This window comes from Mauremys reevesii, linkage group 3, assembly GCF_016161935.1.
Source record: "Mauremys reevesii isolate NIE-2019 linkage group 3, ASM1616193v1, whole genome shotgun sequence".
Classification (NCBI taxonomy): Eukaryota; Metazoa; Chordata; order Testudines; family Geoemydidae; genus Mauremys; species Mauremys reevesii.
In genome coordinates, this window is record NC_052625.1 from 64,858,620 (window position 1) to 64,869,941 (window position 11,322).

The window sequence follows — 11,322 nt, forward strand, 5'->3', positions numbered from 1 at the left end:
AATTCAGAGCCCAATTCACAGATATGAAGCAGCTATCACAGCGACACTCTCTGCTACTCTTGGCTTAACCATCTGAATGTAAAATGATAGTTGGTGCTCTAAATCTACATCAGCTGTACAAAAGTATTAGTGAGCCATTTTTCCCAGCATGCTCTGCACTGAAATATAGTAAACTGCAATGTATGAACTCTTGTTCCTGGCAGAGGTAGAAATCGTCAAGAACAAGATAACTGTTCTGCTGAGGTTTGTGAGACTAATAGGCAAACTGGTTGAATTGTTGCAACAAACTGTGTACAGAATTCCAATAACCTTGAACAACCAGTGCAAACTGCATTGGAAAAGAAATATTAGGGTACTCCTGATACAAACAAATTTGGAGAGTTTTCTTTCACAGTAAAATACTAAGGTATACATGCTACTCAGTAGTGAGTATATATTTTTCCAGAACAGATTGCACAGTGGATTGTTTCCTACATCGATGGAGTAGTAATGATTTAATCCCTATCTTTCTGTATTTGTGCTGATTAATCTTGAACTAATATTCTTTGGTGAATAGATCTGATTGAGCTTGATTATCTGACATTTTATTGATAAGAGAACCAATTGCTTTAAATAACATCTTCCTCCACAAAGAACACACACTGATTTACAAAAGCAACAGAGTCCTTTGGCACCTTATAGACTAACAGACATATTGGGTGGGTATTCACCCACGAAAGCTCATGCTCCAATACGCCTGTTAGTCTATAAGGTGCCACAGGACTCTTTGCTGCTTTTACAGATCCAGACTAACACGGCTACCCCTGATACTTGACACTGATTTACAAAGTTCCTAACGGGAAACTTTTTTGGTTTTGGTTTTTAGGATTGGAGTGTACGTACCCACTGGCATTGCTGCTTTCCCCCAGGAGCTTGCACATTGCCCACGCTCCTGGGCAAAGAAGTTGTTGAAGAACATAGTTGTCTACTCCTACATGCCACGTGGGGGTCATTTTGCTGCCTTCGAGGAACCAGAACTCCTGGCACAGGATATCAGGCAGTTGGTCAGAAAGGTGGAGCATTTGTGAGCCATGAGCAAGCGGGGGGCAGTATGCACAGATAAATGGGCGCACATTGCTAGACCACCAGCCTGAGGTAATTAATAACTGCATTTCTGATAACACTTTATAAAGCCAAATATCCATTTGCTTGGTAGCTGCAGCCATCAGCCTCAAAAAAATGCCAGATGGTTAAAAATCAATTTCTAGAGCTTTTAATTTAAAAAATAACCATTAAATTCCCACTGAAATGAAGGTGTATTTTGTCCTATTTCATTCTAGAAGCATTTTTGAGAGCAAACTCCTGCTGTATCCTGAGAATGGATGGTTGCTGTTTAATGTGTGACAACATTGCACTGCACTTTGGCTTTTTAAGGATAAAATGGCCCCCTATTTCTGAGCAAAGGTAGCAGGTTCCACAGAAAAGCCCACCCAATTTGCCTTCATCGCTAGAGTGACTTGACCTTGACCTTCAGTAGCTGAAGTGGAAGTGAAAGGTGTGAAGGGCTCACTCTTCTAGGCACGTGTGTCCAAGACCCTCCTCCTGGATGGCTACAGAGCATCATATGGCAAACAGTGCCACAAAGGTCAGAGTACAGCATGTTAGAATGCACCAGTCAACCACAAGGTCTGGATAGCCCTGCGCAAGAAGGCAGCTTTCCAACTTCGTTTACAGTACAGGCAAGTCTCATCTTACGCTGGGGTTCCATTCCGCAGTTAGCGCGTAAAGCAAAAACCGTGTATAGCGAAACACTCATTGAGTTGAATGGTGGGCAGAATTGCCTGCACTACAGATGCAGTTTTTAATATTGTTTTTCTTTTTTTCCCGTTTTTGCCAACCGTGCAAAGCTGAATTTGTGTATGTTAAATGTGCCTAAGATGCGACTTGCCTGTAATTGTGCCTCACTGTAGATCAGTGCATTTGTTGTATGCTACAGCACTGACCACTCAGTCTGTCTACAACTGATCGGGCACTCACCCAGGATAGGGGAGACCTAGCTTCAATTCCTTCCTCTGCCTGATATGAAGAACAGATTTGAACAGGGGCCTCTCACCTCTCAGGAGAGTGCTCTACCCCTTGGATTACACAATCATTCTCACTCACTGGCCCAGTGTATTTTAAATTATTTACACCCAGTGAACAGCTTCAACAGGAGCGACAGAGAGCCCTACACTACATCTCCCTAGACCACTGGTTAGGGCACTCTTGTGGGAAGTGGGAGACCCAGTTCAAATCCTACTGCACATCAGGCAGAGAGTCCCCAAACTTTTCAGTATCATACCCCCCTTCCCAGAGTTGGGGCCATGGCTGGGGGCAGGAGCAGAGCTGTGGCCAGGGGCCAAATGTAGAGCCACAGCAGGGCCAGGGGCTGCAGCTGGACTGGAGAGGGTCTTGGTGAGACTCCCTCCCTGCCCCATGGGGGCTGGCTTGGGCCCTGCTGCACCTTCCCCAGTGTTCCTCCATGTCCCCCTAGAGACACATTTTGGGGATCTCTGTCAGATAGGATGTGGTAGACCTAACCACAGAGCTAAAGGGAGGCCACTTCTGCCTCCTTTCTAGCCCCCCGTCTTTTTTTTGTAGAATCAGGCATGCTCCAAAAACACCTACTCAGTCAGGGTCTATAGCCTCAGGCATGAGGCAGCAGTACACATACCCAGCAGGAGAAACTTAGCTGCCTTGGAGACTCATGGACATTTAGATGCCTCCAGAGTTAGGCAGCAGCTGAGCAGAGGTTGAGGATCTCAGTGCAGCAGTGCTAGAACAATTTGGTTCAATGGCTCTCAGAACCCCCACTATACAAACTGTAAACCCTCTATAGGATGGAAATCACTTCAAGCTGTGTGTGTGGGGTCGGGGGAGAAGCAGCACTCCCAGTTCCAGCACCTATGTCTCAGTGGTGCCTAAAATGGTGGATTTGGGCCTAAATGACCATACTAGAAAGAGTTCATTTAGTTCTCTTTACCTAGATTAAGAGGCATTTGTACAGCCCCAGGTCATACCCCACAATTGGGTAACAAGGGCCTAGCTGGTTGCACTGCAATAGGATCGCCCAACAGCTCTGGATCTGATAGAGCTCCCTTTCATGAAGATGAAAGTCAGGTAGGTTTCCATTTCTCTCCCCTCTGTTGTTCCAGTCATCAAGGAACCAGGAGAGTTTTGCTGCTGAACACGATCATAAAATTGTAGAACTGGAAGGGATCTTGAGAGGTCATCTAGTCCAGGCTCCTGCACTCAAGGCAGGACTAAGTATTATGTAGTCCATCCCTGACAGGTGTTTGTCTAACCTGCTCTTAAAAGTCTCTAATGATGGAGATTCCACAACCTCCCTGGGCAATTTATTCCAGTGCTTAACTACCTTGACAGGAAGTTATTCCTGATGTCCAACCTAAACTGCCCTTGCTGCAATTTAAGCCCATTGCTTCTTGTCCTGTCCTCAGGTTAAAGAGAACATTTTTTCTCCCTTCTCCTTGTAACCACCTTTTTGTATTTGAAAAGGTATGTTCCCTCTCAGTTTTCTCTTCTCCAGACTACCCAAACTTTTTCAATCTTCCCTCATAGGTCATGTTTTTTAGACCTTTAATCATTTTTGTTGCTCTTTTCTGGACTCTCTCCAATTTGTCCATATTTTTCCTGAAGAGTGGAGGCCTAAACTGTGTAGAAGAATTATTTCTCATGTCTTGCTTATAACACTCCTGCTAATACATCCCAACATACCCTTGCAAAAAAAAATTATATATACTGTTAATTCATTTTTGTGATCCACTGACCCCCAGATCCCTTTCTGTAGTACTCCTGCCAAGGCAGTAATTTCCCCTTTTGTACATGTGCAACTGATTGTTCCTTCCTAAGTGGAATTCTGTTCTTACTGAATTTCATCCTATTCACTTCAGCCCATTTCTCCAGCTCATTTTGAATTTTAATCCTATCCTCTAGAGCACTTGCAACACCTCCTAGATTGGTATCATCCATGAATGTTATACGTGTACGCTCTAGGCCATTATCTAAACCATTGATGAAGACAGTGAACAGAACCAGACCCAGAACTGATCCCTGCAGCATGACTGTGAACAACTGGTAACTACTCTAAGTGATTTTTCCAACCAGTTATGCACCCATGTTAGAGTAGCTCCATTGAGGTTGTATTTGCCTAGTTTGTTTGAGACACTCATGCAAGACATCAAAAGCATTACTAAAGTCAAGATATACCACAGCTACCGCTCCCCCCCCCCCCCCGTTCCCAAGGCTTGTTGCTTTCTTAAAGAGTTATTAGGTTGGTTGACACTAGTTGTTCTTGACAAATCCACACTGTTACTTCTCTTATAGGTGTCTACAAACTGATTGCTTAATTATTTGCTCCGTGATCTTTCTGGTACTGAAGTTAAGTTGACTGGTCTGTAATTCCCCGTGTTGTCCTTATTCCTCTTTTTATAGATGGATACTATGTGCCCTTTGCCAGTCCTCTGGAATTTCACCCATCTGCTGAGACTCCTCCTTATGCTCCTAGGTCACATGCAAGATAGTACCCTAGGAAGGGTACTTTACTGCCCCTACTTCCATTCCTAACTTAGTAACTGCACTCAATTTTAGGCTGTTACCTTGAGAAACTGGAAGTACCCCATCTCCTTTCAGAACAGATTAGTGAGAGGACAGTGATAGGTATGCTAGTTCTGTAACAAAACTTAGAATGGGTAACAACTTATACATTTGACAAACTGATTGTATATAGGGGAAGAACAGCATAAAGCAAGTGAAAAACTCCTGTATCTTTACAAACCCCTAACCTTCTACTGAATTAGGGCAGGTAGGAACAGGAAGGACTATAAAGTGAAATCCACAAGCTTAAAGACCTTTCTAGTTTAAAATGGGCATCAGATGCTGTGCAGTTCAAGATTAGTGAAGAGCCTCAGCCATTCATAGAAATGAAACATGAATCATTTATATGGTTTCACTGATGCTGGAAAATTTAAAACATTCAGAGCCTTCTCACACTGGTGTAAGTGGCATTGCTCAGACATCCATTCTTCCACAAGTATAGAAAAGGCAGTGCTGGGCAGAAGACCTCTCTCGTAGTTAGAGGTCTCCCTCTTTAGAACATTCCTCACACAAGTTACATCCCTTAAGTGATTCTATAGCTATGCAACTCCCAACCCTCCCTCCATTTTCATGGAATTACTAGACTGTAAAGTAGATGAGATCCTGAGTGGCGTAATATGACCTGCTAGATAGCCCTTGTCAGCCCCAAATTAAGCATAAGCACCCATTAATCAAGTCCCAATTCATCCATTATATTGTACACTACTTTATCAGCAAGCAGAGAACAGCTGTGTGAACACCATGATACTCCCCGAAAAGGCTGCTTCAAGTATTGGCTGAGTAAGTGGGAATGCTGCACAAACAAAATTACTCCCACCAACCCTCTAGGGAATTCCTTCTTCCTGACTCAGTTCCCCCAAGAGAACTATATCTGTGGGCAAGTGCTTTCCCCTTGTATGAGGATATTTAAAGCTCTGTTGTATGGACAGTGGAACACACCCCAGCTGCATGCATGTAGCAGATTCCCTGGATATAGGATTCAGAGAGGTGTAGTTACAGATCATAAAAACATTCTTTTGCATCAACTAAAGTAGCACCAACTGATTTAAAATGTCTCATTAAAATGCTATAGATCAAGAGTCATTCATGGAAACCCTTAACTGTCACTGGTGCTTGGAACCATATGTAGTTGTCCCACACAGAGGTCACTCCCTGCTGAGAAGATGAATTTGTACTGCTGTTTCCACCACAAGACAAGTTGACAGTCAACTTCCTTCCACGTGTTGGCACTTTGTAGTTGAGCTTGGGTCGGAACCAGTCAATGCCACAGTCACGGTGGCCTTGGACCATGACAATGGTTCCCACGACAGGAACAGCCTGTAACTCACTGAAGACGTCTGCAAGGAAGAGTGAGTGGAAAAGCTTACGAACACAGGACGGTGTTTGCAGACTCTCCTCAGCATTGCCTATAGAGATGCCCTCCAAGTTGATCTCATAGAGCTCCTTGGGGCTCATGGCATTTCCACCAACTAGAATAAGGACCCGAGGGACCAATGTCAGGTTGAATATGGCTTCCAAGTGCCAGAACACTCCCTCCAGGTCTATTAGCAACTGCTGGCACTTCCTGCTGCTCCCTAGGTCTGGGGGATGTGGCAACTTCTTAATTGCATCTCCATCCTGCCAAGGAAAAAATTGGTACATTCTGAAATATTAGGCATGCTGTGGTCCATTTGACCGTGTTTAAGCACCTTGAACAACCAGATCTGACACAGAAAGAACAGAGTTGTTAAAGTTTAAGACTGAAAAGAGGAATCATCCTGGTGTCTTGTTAGCAACCAACTTGGAACAATTTCAATACTAGTGTTTCCTGGATTTAAGGTAAGTAGAAATAAAGGTATCAGGATAGATGTAATAGAACTAGAAACTTGTGACCTTTCAGAGCTTGACTGAAATGTGACAGTGAGCCATGACAACATTCACCCCACTCTGTAGGGGTGTGTCTGGATTTTCTTTGGAGCACAGTAGAACATCAGCCTCTTAGGTCTGTAGTTAAGACAATTTGACCAATACTCCTGTGGGAATTCTGCACCAAAAAAAAGTTTAAAGTTCTGCACACAATGTTTTCGGATTCTACACAATTCTGCATATTTTATTTGTCAAAACAATATCACATCAGTTTCAATTATTGTGTCTTTATTTCAAAATACCTGTCAGCAAGTATGTCTGTAATACTACAAACAAAAGATTCAGAAGATGTTTTGACAAATAGATTCCTTACTAGGCATATTAATACAGAACTGAGTAGTAAATGAATTACAATACAGAACTGTATTTCCTGCACCCCGCAGAAGCAGTGCAAAGGCTGGGGGAGGAGGAGGGAGAGTTGGGGGTAACAGAGGAGCTGAGGGAGAGGGAAGTAAATGCTGGGAAGAAGCTGGGGTGGGAAACTTGGAGGGTTGTCGGGTGTGAAGAGTATGGAACAGGTTTTTTGAGTGGGGTGGGGAGGGGACTGTTAGGGAGCTTCCCCAATGCAGACCCTGGCTGACCCCTACCCTCTCACATTCAGTTAGGCACATCTGCCTGTCCCCATGGGTCCTTGCACCCCTTGTCGACATGTCCCCCCACTCCTACTCAGACACCCATTCCTCCCATCCCCCTGTAGCCCCTGTCCCCACATCTGGTCCCACACTCAGCCACCTCCATTTCCCCCCCCCATAGCAGTGCACTGCCTCCCCATGTGTCTGTGCCCACACTAAGCCACCCCCATTCCTTCCTGTAGCCCTGCTCCTCCACTCCCATTCAGCCCCTGCCCCAGTCTGTCCTCCCTCACTAGTCCTTATGAGCCCTTGTCTGACCCCTCACAGCAGCACCACACTGCCTGTCTCCTGACCTGGCCCTACAGGCACTGTGAAGAAGGCTCTCTTCCCTAGCTGGCTGGGAGAAGCTGCTGTGTTCTATCATCACAGCAGAACTGCAGCAACTTTTCAGCAGAAGCTTTTTTCTGTGCAAAAAATTAAAAATATGCATCACTTATTAATTATGCATGCACACAGTAGCATGGAATTCCCTCAGGAGTAGAGCAAACAGAGAGATGAAGTATTTTTGTCCTTACCCAATATATTCTCTTTAGGATATTGTATCCCCAGGAATCACATTAAATATAATGCTGTGTTTAAGACAAAACTTACAATGCATGAAACCTGAAATACAGAAGGATATCGTGACAGAAGCTACAAATCAAGACATCTAATAGATTAGACACCCAATTCTTGGGAAAGGCTGACTTGCCTTCGGAGCCAGTGCCACCTCATTCAGTAAGAAAGAAGATGTGCAAGAAAACTTTGACTAAAGACTAGGAGGCTCACCAAACACTCTGTATAAGTCTGAGAGAAAGATTGCCTACATCCTGTATTGCTAGCCTGATGAGTTGTTATAAAATACATAATCTCTCTACCACATGCAAGTTTATCATTATAAAATATTTCAAATACATGGGGCATAACATCTCTGGCAGACCTCCCCCAGCCCCTGTTGCTGAGGAGTCTGGTCTATGCTAGTTATGCAAAGTTGCACTCTCTCATATGTTAGCGCTTTAGTTCCAAGATACCACTCCAGCCAAGACTCTTTCTGCAACCAGTCGCTGGTCCTGAACCAACCAGAAAGCTTACTACTTTGATCTTTAGCTGCTCTCTCCTAAGCCAGGGCAGAGCATCCTAGCTCCGGAGGGAGCAGCTGGAATTCCTACCTGGCCTTGCAGAACTATTGGCTGCTACTTGCGGGACATGCAGGGAACTGCTGCCAGCTCTCCTTGGCCCCAGGCAAAGTCACTGTAGTGCAGGGGATGGAAGCAGAGCTCTCAGCAGGCACCTGCAGAGTGCGGTTTGCTGCGCAGGCAGCGGAATGAAGCAGATTTCCTGGAGGGGGAGGAGACGGCCAGCAGCCAGCTCGGGATAACTGGTCTCTCACCGCACAGGGCGGAACGCACCCAGCAGCCGGGCCGCCAGCCGCGTGGCTCTAGGGCTGCGCCAAGCGTGGCCCGAGCCGGCTCCCGCTGGCCGAGGCTGGCCGGCCCGGGGAGGCCCAGACTCACCTGCGGCTGGCGGGGCAGCGCCCTCCTGCAGAAGTAGGCGAGCTGCTCGTAGGGCAGGGGCAGCTGGTGCCGCTGGTACAGCACGTGCTTGAGGAGCTCGCAGGCGAAGTGGCAGCAGCCCTGCTGGGTCACGGGGCCGGGGAACACCACCGAGACCGAGCGGCAGCCCGGGGCACGGCCGGCCGGGCCCTGCGGGCAGTGAAACGCCGCCGCCGCGCTGCCGCCGCCCCGTCCCGGGGCGAGCTCCGGGGTCACCGTCGGGGCCTCCGCGGGCTCGGTCTGGAGCAGGTCAGCTGTGGGGAGAGGGGAGAAGTCACTCAGCGCCGGCCGGCACCCGGCTGGGGAAGGGAGCCCGGAACCCGCCTCACCTGCCCGCTCCTGGCGGCCCGGCCCCGCCATTTTCAGCCTCGCGCTCGGCCGTCTCCGGAGTCCCGGCCCCGATTTGAACAGCCGCCGCCGCGGGGCATGATGGGAGCCTCACGCCCGCTCTGCTTCCGGTTCCTCGGGCTTGACCCCGCCGGAGCCATGTTTCTTTAGGGCACAGTGGTGCGGTACCCCCCCCCCCCCCGCTCCATACCCTTCCCAAGGGGCGGGGCTAGAGGCCCCGGTGTGCGTGGTCAGGTCTCCGGTGGGGAGGGGGGGCTTTTCTCCGTCGCTTCCCCCTCCCCCCCCGCGGCATAGTGGGGCTGGGCCTCAGGCAGCGATTGAGGGGGGAGATCTAGTGCCAGGGAGGGGCCTGGTTATGGCGCACTGGGCATAGCACCCAGACACCACAGGGCCGGGGCTCCCCTCCCTGCTGCGCCACCCGGGCTCCTGGCCTGTCTGTCGCCCTGACAGCCCCCATAGTTGTGCTCTATCGCGCCTGTCTTATTGGGCCACCCTCAGCCTCCATCGCCCATCTGCCTGCCCCTTCCCCAAGCCCTCCCGGCCTGTGCACACACCGCCTCCCGTTCTGCTCCCTAAAGCCCTTGCGCCCTCTCCTCCGTCAGTGCGATGTTGCCAACCGCTGCAATTTTTCGCCAATTTTGAAAGGCCTCGATGACAAAAATACTGAATCACTTCTTTGGGTTACAGATTAATTTCTTGGGGCGAAATGGGCGCAATTTTATGCAGTCTTACAGCTCAACAATCCCTGGCTCTTTGCTGCTACCTGGTGGCCTTTTAGGGTGACCAGATGTCCTGATTTTATAGGGACAGTCCCATTTTTTAAATCTTTTTCTTATATAGGCTCTTATTGCCCCCCACCCCCTGTCCCAATTTTTCACATTTGCTGTCTGGTCACCCTATGGCCTTTAAATGAGCAGCCACTGAGGCACACAGGCTGCTGGACCAAATTGACCTCTCTGGTTAGGAGAGGCCACGTGGCACTTGTGCCATTGGGAATAAAAATAATTCTGCTGGATGGCTGCAGCAAAGCAGGGCTTCTTGTTGACATTGGGATGTGTCCAACTAGGTGAGGAGGAAGCCAATGGGGAAACAGGGGCGGCATATGAACTTGGAAACAGCCCACATGAGTGAGAGGTGGCCTCTGCACAATGCTGTCAACCTTTTTTGAAATAGGAAAAATTGGGGCTTTTTGAAGAAAACTCTTGTTTGGTGATATTTAGGCTACTTTTTGCATGTGATCAGTGAAAACTCAAGCTTTGAGGTGGGCATTCAGCTACAGAGTGGCATTCACCAGAGAACACCACTGCCTCTGCACAGTTCAGGTGTGTGATCTGTTGTGAATGACACTGCCACAAAAAATATGTGATATTTAACCAGCGTGATGATAACATTCCAGCCATAACTAATATATTACCAGTAACATCATTACCATAACTAATTATAACAATGGGATTTATACAAAAGGCAATGAAAGGGAGATCAAAAGGTTCTCAGCACATTGAGGAGAAGTGACATTGCCACTGACTACTTAGCTTGTGGCTTAACCACATAATCAGCCTTGCATATCTAGTCTGACCATCTTTTTATAGGAGTCTGTAGTCAGCCAAAAACACCCTGGGGAAAAGCAAGGGAGGGAATTAAATGTGTTCCATATAAACTGAGTCTTCCCTTGGATTTCTGTACACTACAGTATCTAGGCAGGTAGACTTATTCTGACACCTTTTAACTTGGCTACGACAACAAACTGAATTTGGCCACCATCATGCCACAAGGTAAAGGCTGAGTTGTAGGGTCCTTCTGATTACCTCTCACCAAGAACAGGAAGGGATGTCAGCTGCAATATAATTTTTTTAAGACCCATATCAGTGGAACAGGGTCTGTCAATGGCCTCCTGGGTGTAGGCCAAGGACAATACTCTTTCCTCAGACTATTAATGATACCAAGTTGAGAGAAGTGGGGCTATATCTTCCATAACACACCATTTCCCCTTCTTTAATTTCCATGTCCAGCTGGTTTGCTATAGGCAACATTGTCTAGTGATTAGTGCAGGCGAGGGACTGAGACTCAGAGCTCCTGGATTCTACTCCCCACTCTACTACAAATTCACTGCATGACTGGCCAAGACACTTACTATTTTATTATTTATATTACAGTAGAACCCAAAGAACCTAATCAGGATCAGCAAAAACAACAAGGAGTCCTTGTGGCACCTTAGAGACTAACAAATGTATTTGGGCATAAGCTTTCATGGGCTAGATCCCACTTCAGCAGAT

General features: G+C 47.2%; 2 protein-coding genes across 5 annotated transcripts in view; one reads left to right on the forward strand and one right to left on the reverse strand.

Annotated features, from left to right (window-relative positions):
• LOC120400786 (epoxide hydrolase 1-like) overlaps nucleotides 1-1,288 on the forward strand; it is a 50,137-nt gene extending 48,849 nt beyond the window's left edge. For all 4 annotated transcript variants that reach the window (XM_039529794.1, XM_039529797.1, XM_039529796.1 and 1 more), the window contains one exon: nucleotides 866-1,288. In XM_039529794.1, the coding sequence (XP_039385728.1) occupies nucleotides 866-1,067 (202 nt within the window). In that variant the 3' untranslated portion in view covers nucleotides 1,068-1,288. The remainder of the gene's footprint in view (nucleotides 1-865) is intronic.
• Nucleotides 1,289-4,949: 3,661 nt separating this feature from the next.
• LOC120400787 (MAD2L1 binding protein) lies at nucleotides 4,950-9,189 on the reverse strand. The gene is made up of 3 exons (XM_039529798.1): nucleotides 9,031-9,189; nucleotides 8,663-8,955; nucleotides 4,950-6,249 (listed from the first exon to the last, which is right to left on the reverse strand). Exons 1-3 carry the CDS (start codon nucleotides 9,059-9,061, stop codon nucleotides 5,713-5,715), a joined length of 861 nt encoding a protein of 286 aa, XP_039385732.1. The 5' UTR covers nucleotides 9,062-9,189; the 3' UTR covers nucleotides 4,950-5,712.
• Between the last annotated feature and the right edge of the window lie 2,133 nt (nucleotides 9,190-11,322).

Coding starts and splice junctions, on each gene's coding strand:
- LOC120400787 (XM_039529798.1), bottom strand. CDS start 9,061: ATGGCGGGGCCGGGCCGCCAGGAGCGGGCAG. Junction 8,956..9,030: donor GGGCCGCCAGGAGCGGGCAG/GTGAGGCGGGTT, acceptor CTCTCCCCACAG/CTGACCTGCTCCAGACCGAG. Junction 6,250..8,662: donor CGCTGCCCCGCCAGCCGCAG/GTGAGTCTGGGC, acceptor TTTCCTTGGCAG/GATGGAGATGCAATTAAGAA.